The 22,075-nt window shown below is 52.9% G+C and overlaps 1 protein-coding gene across 14 annotated transcripts in view; it reads right to left on the bottom strand.

Annotated features, from left to right (window-relative positions):
• The window catches only part of LOC130580701 (histone-lysine N-methyltransferase EHMT1-like), a 121,943-nt gene that overhangs the window by 14,693 nt on the left and 85,175 nt on the right, over positions 1–22,075 (bottom strand). For 12 of the 14 annotated variants that reach the window (XM_057378359.1, XM_057378360.1, XM_057378364.1 and 9 more), the window contains 11 exons: positions 20,158–20,289; positions 17,391–17,536; positions 13,914–14,057; positions 11,994–12,220; positions 10,859–11,023; positions 9,695–9,777; positions 8,280–8,386; positions 6,054–6,176; positions 3,839–3,940; positions 3,011–3,115; positions 7–161 (listed from right to left, as the gene is read on the bottom strand). In XM_057378359.1, the coding sequence (XP_057234342.1) occupies positions 7–161; positions 3,011–3,115; positions 3,839–3,940; positions 6,054–6,176; positions 8,280–8,386; positions 9,695–9,777; positions 10,859–11,023; positions 11,994–12,220; positions 13,914–14,057; positions 17,391–17,536; positions 20,158–20,289 (1,489 nt within the window). The remainder of the gene's footprint in view (positions 1–6; positions 162–3,010; positions 3,116–3,838; positions 3,941–6,053; positions 6,177–8,279; positions 8,387–9,694; positions 9,778–10,858; positions 11,024–11,993; positions 12,221–13,913; positions 14,058–17,390; positions 17,537–20,157; positions 20,290–22,075) is intronic. The other 2 variants (XM_057378367.1, XM_057378369.1) reach the window with 1 other exon arrangement.

Below are 22,075 nucleotides of genomic sequence, written 5' to 3'. Positions count from 1 at the left end.
ACTTACACCACACACTCGTAGCGGTTCTCGCGGGCYGCGATGTGCAGGGGCGAGTCGCCGTGGATGTTCACGGCGTGCAGGTCACATTTGGCCGCGAGCAGGATCTCAGCTATGTCAACACAGCCAGAAAAAGCAGCCCAGTGCAAACAAATGTTTTCCTCCTGGAGGGGAAAGAGGACAGAGCAGAGATTGTTTAAAACCCCATGGCTTTGGGATTTCACCTGCAGTGTTCAACACGTGGCTGCCATCACTGCTCCTTGCAGCCAGGGAGTGCCAGGRTGGGCAGGGAAACCTCACAGCAGCCAAGGATGAGTCCTCACTCCATCCACCTCTGCACCCCCAGGACAGGGAGGCTGCACACAGGGCAATCCATCACCTTCCCTCCACACTCATCCAGACACCCTGTCTGTCTCTGAGCCACAAACCAATCTGGATCAATCCAGGAAAGAGGTGGCAGACGTGAACAAACACTGGAAAAGGCTGGAAACTGAGCTTTCCCAGCCCCAACAGCMAGGAAAGCCACTGTGCCTCTCAGGRCTACAAAATTAAGGAGAAAAAGAGCACAGCACAAAATTAAAGAGAAAGAGAGCACACAGGGTACATGAAGGTGCCAGAAAGAGAACCAGGAGCCACGGGGTGAGCAATCAATCTGACTCCAGGCATCTCTTAAATACTGTATGTACTCATCTCTCACTAGCAGCACTGCAAATAGCTGAACACTCATCTTTCTGATGGGGATATTTTAAGGCTGGTGCTGTTTTCTGTTACACTGCAATTTGCAGCACACGTCGATCCCTTCCCCACGACAGGCTCTAAAGACGTCGATTACAACACTGARATGATAGTAATGATCACTCAACTATTCACTCTATTTTTTTTTCTTTTCAAAGCAAAAACAAAGCTGCTGCTTGAGCGTTTGACTAAAGGTCCTGCCTTAAATGGGGAGCTATTGCCACACACCAGGGAGCAGGAGACACTTTTCTACCCAGCTCCTGCCTCCCTTTACAGCATCATCTAGAAAAACCCCTGACACATCCCATACCAACCTACAGAAAATATTCATCCTGTGAATTGCACCCACATGCTGCAGCTCTGACAGGTCAGACACCCAGACTGGGGCTCTGCCTTGCACTGCTCCTGCCTAAAAAGCAGCATCATCACAATCCAAAGCACTTCTCCCAGAGGAGGGTGTTTCCCAGCACGAGTGACATTTGTCCTTAACCACATCCATCAGGACACCCCACCTGCAGGCCCAGGATGGATGTGTGACACACACAGCTGCTAAGAGCACAATTTTCTTTCAAGTAAATTGTTGACTGAGTTGATTTGATGTTCATCATTAACGTGTGATCTCGGAGCTGTGACAGATCAAACGAGGCCGTTTTGTTCAGAGTCAGCAATCCGATGGAACAGCCCACAAAGGCCCCTCTCACCTTGATTTTTGTTTTTAGGAGCAGGATTGGATCCAGAGCTGACTGGGAACTCCCTAAGTGTGCTGGGTTTGGCTCGGGCTGAGCTGATTTTCCTCCCATGGCTGTTGTGGGGCTGAGGTCTGGGKTTGAGCTGAACACAGGGGTGCTGACACAGAGTGGTTTTGCTGCTGCAGAGCAGGGCTGACACAGAGCCTGTTCTGCTCCTCCTGCTGCCATGCTGGGGAGGAGTCTGGGGTGCAGGGAAAGCTGGAGGACACAGCAGCACAGGTGACCAACCAGACCAAAGGGATATTCCAGGTAATGTGACATCAGCTCAGGATGTAAAGTGGGGGAARGAGGAGGAAGGGGKATGTTTGGAATGATGGTTTTTGTCTTCTCAAGTCACCCTTCCATGGGATGGGGCCCTGCTCTSCTGGAGGTGCTGAACCATGGACAGCAGGRCATGAATTCYCTGTTTTGCTTTGCTYTGTGTGYGTGGCTTTGGCTTTCCCTGTTGAACTGTCTGTAACACAACCCCTGAGCCTTTTTCTACCTCTCACCATCCAATTCTCTCCCCATTGATGGGGRAATGAGGGAGGGGCTGTGAGGGAGGGGCTCGGTGACCAGCTGGGGTCAAAGCACAGAATCAGAAGGGTTTGGGTTGGTCGAGACCTTAAAGCCCATCCAGTGCCACCCCCCACCAYTGGGCAGGGATTTCCACTATCCCAGGCTGTGCCAAGCCCTGTCCAACCTGGCATTGGACACTTCCATAGATGGGGTGAGACACACACTGCAATATCCTCAGAGACTCCAAGGAAAAAAATGAGAAACATTGTATAGAGAAAAAAAGAGGAGCAGTGCCGATACAATGACTCTCCTGAAGAAGGCTGGGACAAAAGGACACAATATCTCCTTTGTATCTTCTCTATTTGCTCATAAATCCCTGAGAAAGCGGCTGGCCCAGCCCCCACAGGCAGTGCTGGGGGACCCAGGGACTCCAGCACCAAGGGCATCCCAGTGGAGCAGGATTTATGGAGGGGAAGGGCAGCAGCCAGCTCCAGCCCGCTCTGTGTCACAGTGTCACACACACAGCAGTGGCTCCGTGCTGGTGATGCCCAGGAAAAGCCAGGCTGTGAGAGCTGCTGGCAGAGCATCTGCCCAGTCCATCCAGAAACAGAAATAGCAGCTCATGGCCCTCAAAAGGCACACAGGGCATCCCTAACCCACACCCAGAGCCACTGGCCTGGGACAAACATGGAGCTGGTGAGTCTGGAGTCAAGGGGGACCTGCCTGGTGCAGTGCCCAGTGTCCAGTGGCAGCACAGGGGACCCAGGGGTGTGGCAATCAGCCATGCTCAGGGCTGGTTGCAGCCTGAGAATTGCACACAGCATCCTTCCAGGCTGGGACAGAGCAGCTGGAGGGAAAAGATACCACACCAGCTTGTGAACTTCCCCCCAGAATCTGGAGGAAAACCCGCACCAGACACTGCTCACTCACTGAGTCAAGGGACTGAGCCCAAAATCTGTCACCTCGGGTGTGTYTGGGGCTTAAGCAAGGATTGTTGGCCATTTGTGAAGGGGATTGCAGAGGAGCCTTACRTTGTCACGGATGTTGATGTCGGAGCCCTTGGCCAGCAGCAGCTTCACCAGCTCGATGTGCTTGTACTCGGTGGCCCAGATCATCGGCGTCCAGCCACCATCRTCCTGCCAGGGACAGCCCAGGTGACACACAGCACAGAGCCCTCCCTCGCCCTGCCTCTGGCACCCCCCACTCCTGCCCTGCCCTGCCACAGCTCCCCCTGGCCCTGCAGAACCCAGCGGGGCTGGAGCAGCACACCTGAGGCAGCTGGAGCTCATTCCAGAGCAGCAGGCTGCCCTGGCTCCAGGTGCCATCGGCTGTCCAAAGGCTCAGCAAGCAGCCAGGCTGGGTAAAAGCTCTGACAGAAACTCCCTGAGAGGCCTGGGAGACCTGCTCTTGCCCTAGATGCAGCTCTGCCTCACCCCATGGCAATGGACAGACCCCACAGCAATGGGCAAACCCCACAGCAATGGATAAACCCCACAGCAGTGGACAAATCAACCCTACAGCAGTGGACAAACAAACCCCATAGCAATGGAAAAACGCTGCAGCARTGGACAAACCCCACAATGGGCATGTGCCAAACTCAACCCACCCCACAGCATTGTCCATGATCCCCCCCATCAGGAAAAGCACAGGGGCACCCTGGAGGAACAGGCTTCCCAGCAAATTCAGGATCAAGGAGAAGCTGCAAACTAAGAGAAGTTTCCCTCAGGTCAGTGAGGGGATGGGAGGCCCACAGAATTGTCACACCTGGAAGTGTCCCCAGCAGCAGGGCTGCACTTGGGGGAGCACTGAGTGAGTCCCTGGCCTGGGAGAAGCCACTCCTGCCCCGGGGAAGGACTCACCTGGCAGTTGACATCCATCTTGCCGTTGGAGAGCAGGTACTGAACCACTTCGTAGTGCCCCTTCTTGGCTGCCAAGTGCAGACACGTGGAGCCCTCAGCATCCTGCAGAAAAAACGCAGAACAAACGCTCATGGATGCTCAGCAACAGCAAACAAGCTCCCAGAAGAGGAGGAAACTCCAAAAGCCTCCAGATCACTGCCAGAAGAACACAGAGCAGAGCCAGGGCCAGCACTGAGCAAAGCTTAGAACTTCACGCYGAAGAGAAAGAGGCTGAGAGTTCCCAGGGCTTTGCAAGGTACCAGCCCCAAACCTTGGCAGTGCTGCTCCCCTTCCCCAGCAGCCCCTTTCCCACTCCTCTCCACATGCAGGAGAGCCAATGGGAAGCAAAAATCTCTTACACAGGCAAAGTTTGCCCTTAACACCAGGAAGTTGCCTTGTCTCAACTTGAAATGCTCTGTTTCTCCAGGTTTTTAGTTATTTTATCAGCCCAAGGCCTTATCCYGGCTCCTGGCAGCAGGGCACAGGGCTGTGGCATCCCTCTCCAGCCTGCCCACATCCACCTGCCCAGCCAGGAAATAAAAAACAACCYCAAGGGCTGAAAGGGAAAAAGCCTCTGGGAGCTGGGAATGCAAGGTCTGGAGGAGATGGACAGGCTGTGGTCGGTGATAGAGGTGCTCCCACCCTACACCAAAGATCTCACGGGCTGCAGCCTGGCTTTTATCAGGCATTTCTACCCCAAGAGCTCAGCACTCTCAGAGCAAGGCCCAGAGAGCAGAGAACAAGGGGGAAACAAAAGACTGAAAACCAAACAACTCCTCCCAGCTAAATCCCTGGAAGCAACACTGGAGGTGAGAGCTTTAGGGTGGAGACGAGTAGGATGCAGGGTGAGGGAGCAACTCTGAGCAAGGAGGGGACATCTCAGGTCAGGATTGCACCACATGGGCTCCTTGGGACACAGAAGGAGCTTCCACACCCCTGTGCCTGTCYCATCTGAATAATTCCACAGCTTTCCCCTTGGATTGGCAAGAGCCAAGTGCAGCTCCTCAGCCCCRTGGGATTTTAACATAGTTTCTTCAGGTTTTGAGTGGGGCTTTTGCACTGGATCAGCAGCTTCACCGAGGGGTCTGAGAGCTCCACTCAGCTCCCTCCCCTGCATCCCATGGGCTCCACACACACCTGTCCCAGGTAAGGGCTGCATTTCTCATGGAAACAGCTGGAGCTGCTTCCAAACCAATGTCGATGCTTTCAAACAAAAGCCTGATTTGGTGCAAGAAACTAATTAACATAACAAACTAGCCTGGACCTCAGATGTGATCTCAGCCTTCTAATTTGCTTTTCCTCAGAATGTATCTCTTACCTTCAGAAGCACAAACTCTCCTCTTTTCTCTTCCATGGGAATAAATCAGGTGAGAGCTGTCTGGAGTGCTCCAGGACACTCAGGACAATGGCCAGCACAAACCCACACGTGTCTGTGGTGTCCTTTCCCCCTTCCCAGCTCAGAACCAACCTCCCAAGGATCCATTTAAGGCTTGGATTGGGCAGCACTTGATACCTTGGGCAACCCTGCCAGTTCCTCCCCAAACCCAGCCAAGAGCAGCAGGTTGTGAYAATAAGAAGTTCACATGGGGCGGGTTCCTGTGCTCCAAATAGCATCTGATTTATGGAACTAATAAATGATCTGTATCTTTTCCAAGACTGCAAAGCAACCAGAGCATGCTAAAGGCAAAGAGACAGCTGTGTTTTATTGTTTTGGTTGAAATTAAAGGGTAGAGTTTAAAGATGGGGTTCAATTCTGCCACTGCGGCGTGACTGCAAGAATCCACATGTCAGTCCTTTGGAAAGGAGAGCTTCCTCTGTCATTTTTCCTGGCTTGGCAAGACCTAATTACCAGCCCATTTTCAAACATCACCCCAAAATTCTCATTATTAGAGTCTGTAGAGAAGGAAACTCTGAAATCAAACTCCATTGCAATGGATTTGTRACATTAAGGCTYATGAAATCAAATCCCCCTGACATCTGGTGCCACAAACCAACGGGACAAGTGGCAACTCTTGCCCCAAACAGCTCATGGCCAGCAGGAAAATGAGATTATAGCACCCCCAGCCTTTGCTCCAACACAAACCAGTCCATCTCACCTCAGCCTGGGCACTTCCACCCAAAACTTCAAGGAAGAAACATTGGACAGAGGAGAAAAAAATAAGGAATAAACTGCTACCTTGGGATCCACCAGTGCTCCAGCCTTGATCAGGTATTTCACAGTTTCCAGGTGGTTGTTCTCTGCTGCCTCCATCAGCGGGGTCCTCTGGTCCTCGGAGCAGGTGTCAATGTTAGCACCAGCCTGGGGGGAGGCCAAGGCCAGGACAAGGACAATCAGCAGAGGAAGGAGGTGGGAGGAGAGATTTAATAACCATTTTTTTCCCCTGAAATTTAGCCATATTAAGCAGGGAAAAAAAAAAAAAAGAATCAAAAAGAAGAAATAAAAGCAGGAAAGAAGGCAGTGCAACTCCACCTGCTTTGGGCTGCCTGCCCCCTCTCCTGCCTTCCCCAGCCACGAAGGAGCTGTAAGGAAGCCAACAGCTGGTATTAAATAACTCCTGTTATTAATAGATTTTTGTACTCCTACTTTCTAGATATTGTTTGGTGTAACAATTTGGAAAAAAAAGCAGCCTCCTCCTTTCTCCAGCAGCTTTGTTTTCCCCAGTCTATCATTCAGACTAAAACAACCAGCTCTTCTCAATGTCACGAGCAGTAGGAACAACTTGCTGATTGCAACAGAAGCAGGAGCTGTGAAAAATATCCTGGGGATTGGCTAAATATTCCTGTGGAATTCAGTGGCACCACTGCCACAGAGGTCTGTGAGCACATGTTCAGCTGAGCCCAGAGTGTCTTCAACCAAAACCTAATTTTTTTCCAAACTCTGGCAATGGCAGCTTATCCTGCCTGCTTTAACCCTTGGGCTGAGCTCAGAACAACCCAAAATTTAACCCCCCCAAGGTCTCAGCCACCCAGCTCTGGGCAGCCYGTGTGGGTGTGAGGCTCAGACCTGCTCCCAGCAGCTGGCTCAGCTTCACCTGGCACAAGGAGCTGCTCTCAGGTGCCTYCCACTGCATTCCTCTGYTTTGACTCTTGTACCAGAGAGAGGRGAGGCTTTGCAAGYGGAACCTGGGGCCATTCCCAGCCAAACTCGGGGCTGCTGCAGGAGCCAGACACCGGGGAGAGACAAGATGAAGCACTCTGGAAACAAACCAACCCTTCTGATAATTAAATCATTTGTAATATCTCACGAGTTTTGCTCCTTTTCCTCATTCCACTGTCCTCACCTGCAGTAATTTCAGTGAGAGCAGCCAGGCAAGCCCATTGCTGCCTTCAAAGAGCACTTGAATCCCTCCAGTTCCAGAGCTGAAATGCACCTTCCCAGCAGGATCATTTCCAAGGGCCAGTCACTGCTGCTTCTCAACAGCCCTTCAAGGTTTCCCAATCCCACAGGGTAAACAAAACACACTTTCAGGTACCCCAAACCAGTTACACCAACATGAAAAGCTTTTGTTTTTCCTTGGTGCTTTTTCAATGCTTTTTCAAAGAAGCTTTTTCAACGCTTTTTCAATGCTTCTTTTCCTTCTTCTCATCATTTTGGAGCAGCCTCAACAACAGCACCACCACCTTCCCTCAGTTAGAACCCARATCTCAGACTATAAAGCATCTTCCCTTCCCTCCTTTCCACATGTGGGATATTTACAGTGCAGAGGGAAATCCAGCTGGAGCTCCTCAGGTTCTGATGGAAGGGAAGGGCCTGGCAGCTCCAGGCTCCAGAGCCTTCCTGCCCTGCTCACAGAGAGCAGCCTGGCCTGGAGATCAGAACRAAGAGCCTGGAGATCTCCTGCAGCCTGGCAGCACATCTGGCAGTGCCATCAGGCTGTGTTGGCACATCTGGCAGTGCCATCAGGCTGTGCTGACACATCTGGCAGCTCCATCAGCCTGTGTTGGCACATCTGGCAGTGCAGCAGCCTGTGTTGGCACATCTGGCAGTGCCATCAGGCTGTGCTGACACATCTGGCAGTACCATCAGCCTGTGCTGGCACATCTGGCAGTGCCATCAGGCTGTGCTGGCACATCTGGCAGTGCCATCAGCCTGTGTTGGCACATCTGGCAGCGCCCAGCTCTGGCTGTGCTCAGGTTCCACAGATTCCCACCTGCCCCACAGTGCCCTGAGCTCAATCTTCCCACGCTCCTGGCCTGGAGAACAGCCCAGAAGGTCCTTCAGAGGTGTCCTCCGAGCCCTCCCATTCCTGTGCCCCACTCCTCCCTGAGCAAACCCCAGGACTGAGGAGGTTTTTTCACAGGAGGGACTTCTCCCTGCTGATTTCCCCGTGCTCCAGCCACCTGGGGCAGAGCAAAGCCCACAGGAAAAGGTTTGTCCAGAGGGCTGGAAGTGGAGACAGACCTGAATGAGCATATGGCAGATGTCCACGTGGCCAGACTCGGCRGCAGCATGGAGAGGGGTTCTCTTATTCTGATGCTCCATTTTAAAATTAGGGTCAATTCCATCCACTGCAAAACAGAGCAGAGACACTTTCAACCACAACTCTGAGATTGAAGTGTAACAGGAGAATCACAGCTCAGTTTGAGGCTTTTAAAGGATGGTTCCCAGCCCAGTCTCAGCCCTGCTCACGTCTCACTGCACATTTAACCAGGAAGCTCTCAGGGCGCTCCCCTGGACATTCAATATGCAACATCCCTCAAACCCAGAGCTCAGGAACACCACGGAATTCAACACCTCTTTAAGGCATTACWATCTCTCCAAAGGCCACGTCCCTCAGATCCACAACTCATCTCAAAAACAACAAACACCACACGAGGATAAAAAGAAAATTAAAACACTGTTTGGTTTAGAGCAACACAGAAATCAGGAACAACAAAGGGTTGGTACTACCTGGCCTCTGTCTCACCACTATTAACTGCAATTAATATCAGTGATCCTCGTGGCATCCCTGCAAACACAGGGCTACAACGTGCATGGAATTTCTGCACACAGGCTCAGGATCTGGCCAGAGATTCTCACAGCTGTGCAGAGACTGACAGATGATGCTGACAGCCAGACAAAGATGTCTGGCCATGATAACATGTTGTGTACGACGAGGCTGTAGTTAAATATCAATGAATAATGGGTTTGTGCTATTGAAGGCGGGAACAATGGAGCAAACACTTGCTAGAAAAAAAAAAAAAAAAGAAGGAACTGATAAAGGGCAAGAACAGCAAGCATCCAAAAATGTACAGCAAAGTACTGGAATGGAAAGGAAGTGATGCTGAGGAAACATTGTGTCCTTCAGAGGGGGAGATTCCTGGGGAATATTGGCTGTTAAATAATATTAAATTACAAATAKCTCCTTGATTAGCTAAAGGGGGAAAAACAAGCTCAGCAGCTCAAAGGCATGGGATGACAAGCACGCTATACCCCAAAACCCCATGGATTGAAGGCTYTTCCTTTTTGCTCTCTTGCTKATGGATCTTGGCTTCAGCTACTCCYATCTTTCCCCTCTCTACAGGATGCAARTATGTGTCCATCCCACTGCATGGAGAGGGGACAGGAAAAACCACACTGAGGTCGTTTTGGGGACACAACCAGCATGTCTGGGTTAAACCCCGCTCAAACCCAGCCCCGAGCTGGGATCAGCACACATTTCCAGAGAGATGCAGCCCTTTGCAGTGATACATTGCTTGCAGGAGTGTCTGTGCTGCACTCTGCTCCCCAGGGCACCGGGAACACAACGCGGGGCCGTGCTGGAAGCGGCGCTGGCACTGCCTGGCAGGGGCTGGGAGTGCTGCCAGCCTGGCCCTGCCCGGGAAGGAGGCACCTACCCAGCATCAGCAGCACCTTCTGCAGCTCCCCTTGCCTGGCAGAGAAGTACAGCTGCTTCGGGTGGAACCGCAGCTTCTTGGGCCTGCAGGAGCGGGGAGAAGAGGCCGAGTTAATCCCCAGGGAAGGACAGGSTGGGAGTGTCACACCCCCCTGCCACCCATGGGTGTGACAAAGGCTGTGCCACGGAGATCTGGGATGAGCCTGAGTGGGCAGCAAGGGAAGGGAGAGGAGGGGGTTCTGCCCCTGTGCCCTGTGCTCAGGTGAGACCCCACCTGCAGAGCTGCCCCAGCCCTGGGGAACAGCACAGGAGGGACCTGGAGCTGCTGGAGAGAGACCAGGGGAAGCCACAGAGATGCTCCAAGGGCTGGAGCCCCTCTGCTCTGGAGCTGGGAGAGCTGAGGGTGTCCAACCTGGAGAAGAGAAGGCTCCAGGGAGAGCTCAGAGCCCCTTCCAGGGCCTAAAGGGGCTCCAGGAGAGCTGGAGAGGGACTGGGGACAAGGGATGGAGGGACAGGAAACAGGGAATGGCTTTAAATGGAAAGAGGGGAAATTTAGGATTAAACATATGAAAGAAATTCTTCCCTGTGAGGGTGGGGAGGACCTGGCACAGGGTGCCCAGAGAAGCTGTGTCTGCCCCTGGATCCCTGGCAGTGTCCAAGGCCAGGCTGGATGGGGCTTGGAGCATCCTGGGACAGTGGAAGCTGTCCATGCTCATGGATGACCTTCAGTATGATCTTTAAGGCCATTTCCAACCCAAATCCCAAATCTTCTGTGATTCTCTTATACAGCTCCAGAGCACAGCAAAACAGAACAACTCTCCAGAAGAAGGACTCAAAACTTTCAGCTCCATCCCCAGCCTGTTCCAATGAGGGCTGRGTCTATTCAGTGCTGCTCAACAACAAATTCTGAGTCTCACTACTGTRAACAGGAGCTCCCAGAAGTTCCAGCAGCAGCTGAGGAGCCAGGGAAAAACTAAACCCTCCAGAGAAATCAGTACGACATTTAGAGATGTAACAGTTCTCCCAAATCTGTTGGGGATGACTAATGAGTGAAGTGAACAAAAACAGCTCTGAGTTGGGCCAAGATCCAGAGGAGCTCAATCTCATTTTCCCTACGCTAAGCAACTTTGCTGGGAATTGGGAGAGCTGGTGGTCTTTTTCTTACTTTTCGGAGTCCAGGGCAATCAGGGCACTTTCCAAAGTTTCTTTAACTGGTCCCTGGGTCAAGCTCGTAGTAGGCTTTGGAAAAACTGAAGACCCAGCCATGTCAAACCCTTCAGCAGCCGAACTTTCTGGCTTGTCTTCCTCTGACAACCTCGTCCCAGTGCCACTGGAGAGGAAAAATGAGAGACAGCCAAAGCACAGCCATTAAAAATACACAACAGTGCCTCTCTTATGCCAAAAAAAGGAAAGTAAATGCATTTCAAATACAGATAAGTGTAAGWGAAATCGAAACACAAAGCAATATATTTTACAGCYTTTTCGGTAAGAACTCKSCCCAGAAGGAGCTGCRCTGCTSTGGGATCACATCCTGATGTACTCARTGCTACAGGAGACCCAGGCACACGGGGCARGTCTTAAAGGCCACCTGAGCAAGGCCAGATGGGATGGGGAGTCAGAGCACAGCTCAGAACAGCTCAGGGCTGATTGGGTTTGTGCTCTCCTCCCTGTTCTCTCTTGTGCTCACGGCTGCAAGTCAGGAGCTGCAGCTGAGAATTGCTGTCACTCAAACCTGGCAATATCCATAATTCCACCATAACTCCATTCCTAGCAGCAAGAGGAAGGAATGGTTTAACTCTTGAGCCCTCCCATCTCCAGAACCTCTGCCCCAGATCTGACACAAAACACAGATTCCTGCAGCCGAGCCTGGCTGGGCAGAGCYGGCCCCAGCAGCACTCTGCTCATCAGGAGGAGCCCAAACATTCCCATCAAAGCCTGGTCTGGCTGGAATTGACCGCAGAGAACGACAGGCTGGGAACGTCACACCCCTCTGCCACCCAGGGGCGTGACAAAGTCGGTCCCATGGAGCTCTGGGCTAAACCCCAGCACAGGCAGCAGGGGAGGGGGGCTCTGCCCCTCTGCCCCCTCAGTGAGACCCCACCTGCAGAGCTGCCTCCAATGGAGCTGCTCCAGCACAAGGAGGACTGGAGAGAGTCCTGAGGAGGCACCAAGGGGATCAAAGGGCTGRAGMCCCTCTGCTCTGGAGCYAGGCTGGGAGAGCTRGGRTTTCATTMACTAATTTTTAATCTGGATTAATTTTAATTTTAATTGGGATTCATCCCCCCGTGGACTGAGCTCACCTCCCCGTCGTGGTGTCAGCCCTGCCCTCCATGGCCACTGGTTTCTGCTGCTCGTAGCTCAGGGACACCGTGGAGGTGGTGTCAGCCTTGGCTATGGTCACCTCCTTGGCCTTGGCCGCCTCCTCCCCGCAGTGTGGGCAGTAGCTGGTGTCGTTGACCTGCGAGGCACAGCTCTTGTGGAAGCGGTGGGAGATGCTGCTCTCGGGCTGACACTCCATGAAAGTGCCCTTAAAAAACCAAGAGAGAAGGAACTGAGGCCCCGCTCGGCCCCCGCCTCGCCCCGCACGCGCTCCGAGCTCAGCCGCTCCTTCCACCACCTCTCTCGGCCCTGCGTCCTGTACAGTAAAGCGAGCACTGCCACTTCTTCAGAGGAGAACAAAACCAAGGTGAAGGGGGAAAAACTCATTGGTTAAGGACTGCAAAGCAAGGGTTTGGAATTGTGCTTGGGAAACAGAACAAAGAAGTCCCGATTTCCAGCTCTTCCCTCTAATGTTTGAAGTTCTCGCTTCTGTCTCTAGAAGTGCCAGTGCACTGTAAGGACGCCCCCAAAACTGGAAAAGAAAACTTCAAACCTGTGCTGAGCCAGCACTAAAACTGCCTGAAACACAGCTGCACACAAACCATTGAGGAACCTGCATGAATCTGTCACTGTCTCCACTGTGACCCAAATGATGTGACTCTTCTGCCTGCGCCAGCCTAATTAACCCAAACCAGCTGACTGCTCATGCAACAAACTGGGAAATTCCTCTTGAAATGACTTTCCCATTCTAGCCAGGCTCCTGCAGCTGCTGTGCAGGACCCCAGAACTCCCTGTGGTGTCAGTGCTGCCTGAAGCCCTGCTGTGCTCTGGGTGGCACAGACAAACACTCCAGGATCACCTCTGTGCACCAGGGCACAGCACTGAGAGATGGGAGAGAGTGCGAGGAAAGGCCAGTCAAACCCCCTGCTCTGCTGAATTCAGCCCTCCCAAGCAATCTAATTAATTCTACTTCAGCTTTGCAAAATGCCTTGGAGGGTTTAGAGGATTTTATCTTCTAAATGATCTTTGACTCAGCAGGAAACCCCAGGATGGCTCCACTTGCTACAATAATGCTTGAGACAACTGCAGCATCTTGCCTTGACTMATCTTGAAAAATACCAGCATCACACAATTAAGCCTCATCATCACTCCGTGAGGCCCCAACTGGTRCCTTTCAGCTTTGTCCACAGGGAAAGCAGGGCACTGACCACTGAAGGACTGCAGACTTGGTGACAGAGGTGGAAGAAGCAGCAAGAGATCACAGAGTGGTTTGGGTTGGAAGGGAACTGAAAGCTCATCTCATTCCAAACCCTGCCATGGGCAGGGACACCTTCCACTGTCCCAGCTGCTCCAAGCCCTGTCCAGCCTGGCCTTGGGCACTTCCTGGGATCCACAGCTGCTCTGGGCACCCTGTGTCATGGCTTTCCCACCCTCACAGGGAAGAATTTCTTCCTARTATTTAATCTTCCTAACATCTAACCTAACTGACATCTCCAACACTGCCTTGGTCCAGTGCCACCACTCAGGGTCCCCATCCTGAGGAGACACAGAAGTGTGGGCACAGATTCTTTCACAAACCAAGCTAAGACATTTGTTGGCATGACTGATCTGTACATAGAAAGGAAAAACAACAAACCCTTGTTGCAAAGCAATTCCAAAGACAAGACTTCCAGCATGTGAAATCCCTTTGGTAACACCCCTCGGGGGTCTCCAGGAGGAGAAAGGTSACGATTTCAGCTACCCTCACACACATTCCTATTGAAAACACCTCCTGACGTGCTGTGGAACGAGGTGGGGCTGATGCCAGGAAGTCAGGACACCCCTTTAGGGACCATCTCCACCTTCAGCTTGCAGCTACTGCAACAGGTACCCCCTTCCCTAGATCGAGAGCACGGACTTACTGCAGTGCAAAAGTATCCACAGCCAGGGCAACACTGGTGTTTCACCATCCTCCCTCTATGGTCCTCACACAGCACCAAAAGCTGGACTTTGTTAGACGGGCGCATCAGTTCATACTTAACCACACTGTTTGTGCATCGGCCCAGCTGGAACAGGAGAAATTAAAGGAAATGAAATTACTGGAGACCACAACACTCCCTGTGCCTGTGCGGAGGAAGATTTTTGCAGGCTGCCTCGAGGAGCCCTGGCTTTGTCACAGGAGTTCAGCTGTGTGCCAGAGAGCGTTAGCAGTGCAGCGGGAAGCTGGGAAAGCTGCTCTCAGGAAGGAATGCATCATTTACTGACTAACATGCACGTGCACACCCCGAGTCAGTTGTTCCTCACAACGACAAAAATGATAACTGGAAATAGGCAACAGCCAAGCAGCAGAAGGGGCAGTCCCAGGGGCCTGACTCACACAACACACRCTCTCCTCCTGCCAGGAAGAGCGGGTGTCAGTGGCCGAGAGAAGCACACCATCCGTGCTCACTCGTGGTGCTGCTCAAACATCCGAGGCACGGGAAGATAAAGGGGGAAATAATTGCTCCTCGCTGCCAGCAAAGTCTGCATGGTTCCAGCACTGGCCCCTGCCCAGACCACAGGGATGAAGAGCCAGGCTTTCATCAGAGCTCAGCTAAAAGTCATGTTTGGAGCAGGTTTTCCAGAGGATTTCAGCAATCAACAGCTCTGGGTTTAAAAATCAGAGAAGACAGAATCTTGGAATGGTTTGGGTTGAAGGGACCTTAGAGCTCATCTCATTTTACCCCCTGCCATGGAAGGGACACCTCCCACTGTCCCAGGCTGCTCCCAGCCCCAAYGTCCAGCCTGGCCTTGGGCACTGCCAGGGATCCAGGGGCAGCCACAGCTTCTCTRGGCACCCTGTGCCAGGGCCTGCCCACCCTGACAGGGAAGGATTTCTTCCCAATATCCAATCTTCCCCTGTCCTCCTTCAGCTTAAAGCCATTCCCTGTCCTGTCACTCCACATGTCATGCCCCACCTACTCCTGTTCCTGGCAGATTCCATCACTGGGGTTCCCTGTTCCCAAACCTGTGTTCCTTGCTCTGCTGCACCAGCACCTCCTGCTGCTGCCCCACTCCTCCAGCCACCACCCCCTGTCCCAGCCCAGCTGGCCCCTGCCAGCAGGACACGACGCTCTTTGGGGTCTGTTTCAAGCTCCCCTTGACAATAACCTTGTGCTTTCCCCAAATATCTGGCAAAGGAGGTTTATAAATTAGGAATATAAAGGTGAAAGGCTGCTCCAAGGAAAGGCCCCTCAGARGGAAGGTGCAGGGTTTACTGTCCTGGTGACAGTCAGGGACTCAGTGCCACACACTGTCCCTGTGCCGCAGCCAAGGTTGGATTTGCTGCTTTTTCACAACAAAACTAAATTTCCTCTCTAATTTTTTAGAATTCCATTCCTGCAGAAGCAACATCCCTGTGGGAAAAGAGACTGGACTTTAACCTAGGCTCATCATTCACCCTGGCATCTCCAATTCAGCTTTCCCAAATTCCTGCTGCAAAAYCTTCCTGTGGTTGGGACACCTTGGCCAGACTGATCCCTGTCACCAACCTGACCCCAGGGCCTGCAGGGGTGGCACGAGGGGACAGTGGAACTTTTCCTGAGGAGGARTTTTACCGGGCTGAGATAATTCCATTAATGTGTGGGAAGCTGCACCATCCATGTGAGAAAGACCCTGCACTATTATGTCATATTTCATTATTTGTTAGAAACTCAAAAAAACAAAGTTCAAGATGATTAATTGCTATTTTCCAACCATTAGAGAGTGCAGCAGAGTGTTCATAACTATTTATAACACTCTCAAGGACATGGCAGCCTGGAGAAGCACTCTTTACACACCTAATATTCCTATACCATCTCTGAGTCATTTACCCCATTATTAATAAGAATCTAACATGAAGCATGGCCTTTGCTATTCCTCCCTGTGATTGATCCAGGGACAGAACTGTCCCACTGATGCAGACTGGAGCAGGAATTCTTTCACACTCCTGGTGTTCATGTAGAAACTCTGGGGTCCCTCCACTCTCTGATAATTCTCCCAGGACATTCTCTCTTTAATGGATTGATTTTGCCATTCTGGAAATTCCTGTCTCTCCAGATACCAGAAGCAGAGGTGGGCTGTGAACTGGATTATCCCTTTTTCTCTCCATCCACCCTTCTCCTGGGATCCTAAAGGAGAACCAGGGATGTTCTGATTCCCTGTGCTACTACCAGTGAGTGTGAGAGTATGGAGCTGAAAAGAAACMCAAGAGCCTCTCAGTAAAAGGAGAATCCATCAAGTGTATTCCTCTCCTGCAGTTCTCACATTCCAAATTTTGGAATGGAATCCCTTGTGCCACTTCCTTCCACACTTCTGGAATCAGCAAAGCCCGGCCAGCCCGTGACCGACCCAGAAGCCATTCCTGTCAGTCAGGCAGAGTTGGGGCTGCAGAGGTGTCAGGACATGGGAGCTTTGGGACAGAAAGAGAGGAGGAGAGAGGAAGGCTGGGGCAGCAGAGGCCATGCCAAGCTCCTGAAACTCAACCCTTGGTCACAGAAAGCATTTCCTCCAAGCAGCTCCAAGCCTCCTTGCCTGGGTTTCCTCCCTTTGACGCAGGTTGATGTATTTTAGCCCACTTGGCCCCAAGAGTGAATGTTCCATCAACCAGATCCAGCCCCACAGGCCAGGACAAGCCTGAGACCCACCCCGAGCCTCTCTCAGGGAAGACACAGCACCTGCTCCCTTCCCAGCAGCCTCACCCCAGTGCTCTGACAGGCTCAGGGAGCTGTGACAGGCTCAGGGTGCTGTGACAGGCTCAGGGAGCTGTGACAGGCTCAGGGTGCTGTGACAGGCTCAGGGTGCTGTGACAGGCTCAGGGTGCTGTGACAGGTACACACAGGGTGCACAGGGTGCTGTGACAGGCTCAGGGTGCTGTGACAGGCTCAGGGTGCTGTGACAGGCTCAGGGTGCTCTGACAGGTACACTCAGGGTGCTGTGACAGGCTCAGGGAGCTGTGACAGGTACACACAGGGTGCACAGGGTGCTGTGACAGGCTCAGGGTGCTGTGACAGGTACAGACAGGGCTCTGTGAGAGGCTCAGGATGCTCTGACAGGCTCAGGGTGCTCTGACAGGTATACTCAGGGTGCTGTGACAGGCTCAGGGTGCTGTGACAGGTTCAGGGTGCTCTGACAGATACAGAAAGGGTGCTCTGACAGGTTCAGGGTTCTGTGACAGGTACAGAAAGGGTGCTCTGACATGCTCAGGACACTGCAGGCCTCAGCTGAGCCAGGGAAACGCTGGCCCTGCCATTCCTCACCAGTGGCTCCCAGCCTAGCAGAGCCCCTGGGTGAACCCACACGTGCTCCTGGGACAGCTTTTTCCCCTTTGTGGCTCTGTCCTCAGCTGGGAGGCGGCAGGGAGCTCTAGGACAGGCTCGTACCTCGTTATCCACRCTCTCCGTGGCCATGCACTGGTTGTTGGCTAACGTGGTGATCTCTCTGCTCTTGGGGGTTTCCATTCGACAGCTGCACAGGGGCACTTCCTGCAGCCCATCCACTTCCATGGCTTCAGGGCCGTTGGAGAGACCTGGGGCACAGAAAACCAGGGAATCAACTTGAGTTTTCTTCCAGGAGAAAGGATTCGGTCCACCAGCACCAGCCATGGTCCTGTGACATCTTCCTCTGAAATGCTCTYAAGGCTTTGGCTAAACCCTGTAAAAGAGACCCTTTTCTTACAGCAGCTGGGGTTTGCAAAAGCCTCCTGGACTCTTCCAAGTCCAGCCACACTCAGCTGACCGTGCTGAAATCGAGAGTGATAAGTTAAGATCAGTTTACTCCGAGAAAACCTCAGGAAGGCAAAGCAATGAGGTGTGGGTTTTTATCAGCCTCGCTCTCCTCACCACAACACCRGGCTCTGGCACCAGGAAATTTGTAGGAAACCACCCAGAGCTGGAAATTTGAATAGCCAGTGGAGTGATAAATGGAGACAATCACGAAAGCACAAACTCCTATTTGCAAAGGCTTATTACACAGACGGGAAAACAAAATTCCTGGGACTATTTGGTCTCAGTCAACCAAGAATTATTTATTTTGGAAAGAGAACAGGGAAAAGAAAGCAGCAAGATGCTCCCATGTTCCTGCCTTTTCCTCATSTCTTTCTCTCAGATGTTGAACATTTACAAACCTATGAAAAGGTGGGTGAGGGCTTTTGAGGGGGGTCACTGTAGGAATATTCCCTGGTTCCTCCAGGCCCAAATCAATCACTGGGTYACCCCAGACTGCAAAACACCAACCTGGTAACAAAACACCAACCTCCTAGTCCTACCCTCCTCTTCCAATCTGGCCCCAAACTATGTCTTTGGGCCCCAAACCATCTCTTTGCAATGCCTGCAATATTGGAGCAAATCCTTTGGGCTGGCTCACCCTRGAGCGTCCCAAGCTTTCCCTTCCCACTGCAGTGGGATTGTCTCACACTGAGAAGGAAGCTTGCTGTTGTTTTTTAGGCTTTTGACTAGAGAGTTATTTTGCTGTGAGGTTTTGCAGATTAAYTTCATGCCTGGGGGAGATCCCTGTTCAGCTGCCCTGGCTGTGGCAGCCTTCCCCCAGAGCAGCCTGCCCGTGGCTCTGACCCTGCCAGCCAAGCACGAGCCCCCTTCATCCCATCAGGAATTCCTGCAGCCAACAAGTCGCACRCCAAAGCCTGGCAAAGGGATTTTTCAAGATATTTCAAGCCATCCAAGCCCAGGGAAAGCCCTCACCGTTTTCATGTAAAATCCTGTCAAGATCTTAAAGGTTTAAGAGTTTTCTCCGGGAGCACAAATCACAAAGCTCATTCCTCGCCTTCTGAGCTGTCACCTCCCTAATCTGTTTGACATCCACAGGCTGCRGTGAAAGCATCCCTCATCCCTGCTGACCCTCCCTTGGTGGGGAAAGCTCCCACCCTCCCTTTGATGTGYCTCTATCAAAGGAGCCAGACAAGCTTTGAGGGAGCRGCAGGGACAGCRGGGCGGGGACAGCCAGAGATGCTGGGTCTGGGAGAGCTCAGCACCAGGAGCAGCAGCTGGGGCTGAGCACAGGGCCCAGCACTGCTCCCTCACCACCCCAGGGCTAGATGAGACCTTCCTGAGGGGGCAGAGGCAGTGATTGGGGGGATGGAAATCAGAGGATTTCAGGGAATGGAGGGGACCTGCTGGGTGGGACAGGAGGGCTGGGGCAGTACCTTGAACCCTTGGTGAGTGCATTCCTGAGTTAATGTGCCCCACCAGAACTGGGATCACATCCACACCCTCATTCCATCGCAGCACCATCCCAGCACCATCCCTATCCTAATCCACATCTCCAGCCCCAGTCCCATTCCAAATCCATCCCTATTCCTATTCCAGCCCCATCCCCACACTCTTATCCTCATCCCCATCCTCATCCCATCCCAGCCCCATTCCCATTTCTTCCTCATCCTCAGCCCCATTCCCATTCCTATTCCAGACCTATCCCTATCTTCATTCCAGTCAGTCCCACCCCATCATCATCCTAGTCCCCATCCCAGCTGCATTCCTACCCTCATCCCCAACCCTATCCCCATCCCTACCCTCATCCTCATCCTCTACCCAGCTTCAACCCCACACCTATCCTCGTCCCTATCCCTACCCTCATCCCTATCCCTACCCTCATCCCTACCTTCATCCCCAGCCCAGCCCGAGCCCTATCGTTATCTCCATCCCAGCTGCATCCCCATCCCTATCCTATCCGTATCCCCATCCCCACCCCAATCCCCATCCCATCCCTATCCCACCCCACTCCCGTTGCACTGCGCGCTCCGTGGCCGCCAGGGGGCAGCCGGGAACCCGCACGGCGCCGCCCGCGGAACAAAGGGACCCCAAACCCAAACCCAGACCCGACCCCAAACCCAAACCCGCCCCCAAAGCTGACCCCAAACCCCCGTCCCAATGCAACGCTGACCCCAAACCCAGACACAAATCCAAACCCAGCCCTGATCCCAAACCCAGCCCTGACCCCAAACCTACGTCCCAATACAATGCTGACCCCAAACCCAGACACAAATCCAAACCAAGTCCTGATCCCAAACCCAATCCTGACCCCAAACCTAGACACAAAAGCAGCCCTCATCCCAAACCCAACCCCACACCCAGACCCAAACCCAACCCCGGCCCCAGTCCCAGTCCCAGTCCCAGCCCCAGCCCCAGTACTGACCTCCCGCTGGCGAGGAGAGGATCCCCTTCACCCGGAGATCCAGGGAATCCAGGGACACCTCCATGTACTCCATGCTGTTCTCCTGGCCCAGGCCCTCCCTGCTGCCCAGCGAGGCTTTATAGGCTTCAGCACCTGCATGGGAGCAGTGGATTGACACCAACCCCACAGAGCAGCCCATCCCAAGGGCGTGGGGCCGTGACCCTGCCCAAACTGCTGCAGGCTCCCTGTGGGAACCATGGAATGTGCAAACACAACATCTGGGCACCCTGGGCACAGCTGGGCACTGCTCTGGTCACACTGAGCTTCCACCTCCACCCAGGCAGGGATCAAGGAGAAATGAGAAGAAATGACACAAGCTCTGCCTCTGCAAGGGCACACGGAAGGGATGAAGCAGGGCTGGAGCACCCTCCTGCACCCACCCTGCTGCCCAGGGCTCAGCCCAGCTCCAGGCAGGCAAAGCTGCACCTGGGCAGGAGAATGAGACAGGTGACACTCAACTTCGTGAGAGGGGGAACCCATAAAAGCCAAGTTGTGCCTCTAAGTGAGCAGAGCTGCTGCTGGGAAGGGACTGGGGGAGACCCTTCAGAGGCTGAGCAGGAATTTTCAGTCTCTTCACACGCCCTTGGCTTCCCTTTCTCTCCTGGTTTGCTTCTCCCTGTCCAGCTTGGCCAACAGCTTGGACACCCTTTAAAACAACCCTTACTGAAGGGGCAGAACAGCAGTCTGAASCTGAAATGCAGAATGAGRTYTTTGCTGTGGCAGGGATCAGCAGTCCTTGTGGCATCCTGGGAGGAAGAGGAGCGAGCCAAGTGACAGAAAGAGCCCAGGCACAGAGCAGGGCCTGAAACACCCAATGAACGCAGAAGCACCAAAAAGCTGCTGACAAGAATGRCCTGTTTGCATGGAATCAGCAAGGCCAGAAGAAGAAACCCTTTAATTTATGGTGGGTGTATGAAACCTGAGCAATGAGGCTGAAGGCACAGCTGTACTATCCACTCATCTCCCCCATGTTGTTATYGTTCCCAAGGCAGCAGCATCACATCCAGCCTGCCCTGCTGGTGGCTCTCCCCATCCCACAGCRCACAGCAGAGGCCACTGGAACTTCTTTTGAGTGATGGGTGCTTCAGGACAAACGAGAGTGACCCCCTGGACAACACCCACACTTGGGATGGGCCCCAGACAGCTCCTTCCAAACACTGTGGGGCTCCAAAAAGGAGCAAAGGCAGCCTGCACATTCCACTGAGCTGCACAAACATCCCACAAAGGCAAGGGACTACTCCAGGGGGGCTTTTCCTTTTCCTTCTGCAGTTAAACATGCTCCCTCATGGGATTGGAGGGTCACAGAATCCCAGATTGGTTTGGGTTGGAAGGGACCTTAAAGATCATCCCATCCCACAGGCAGGGACACCTTCCATTGTCCCAGGCTGCTCCCAACCCCCACGTCCAACCCGGCCTTGGACACTTCCAGGGATCCAGGGGCAGCCACAGCTTCTCTGGGCTGCCCGTGCCATGACCTCCCCACCCTCACAGGGATGAATTTCTCCTGTATATTTAACCTCAACTTCCCCTTTTTCAGTTTGAAGCCATACCCTTGCCCTGTCACCATCTGTCCATACAAAAAGTTCTTCCTTTCTATGGGTCCCCACAAGGCCTTTTGTGGATACTCCAAAATAAAGGGATTCATGAACAAAATAACATCCCTCCAGCACAAGGACACTGCCACAAGTTCTGCTGTTCCAGGGCCACCAGCAGCTCCTGTCACTGAGAGACAAATCTAGAGCCTGGCTTAGCAGTGAACTGAGACTGTGAACTCATCACAGCCCAGCCTTGGGAAGGAAGAGAGCCCTGCAGACTCAGAGGCCTCAGGTTCTTCCCCCTGAACCTGGAAGGCTCATTTGGGTGGGAATTAATGAACAAA

Source organism: Malurus melanocephalus, unplaced genomic scaffold (assembly GCF_030028575.1).
Source record: "Malurus melanocephalus ecotype Western Australia unplaced genomic scaffold, MMel_1.1 scaffold_355, whole genome shotgun sequence".
NCBI lineage: Eukaryota > Metazoa > Chordata > Aves > Passeriformes > Maluridae > Malurus > Malurus melanocephalus.
The sequence above is the reverse complement of the archived record's forward strand: the minus strand, read 5'-3'. Positions and strand labels throughout refer to the sequence as shown.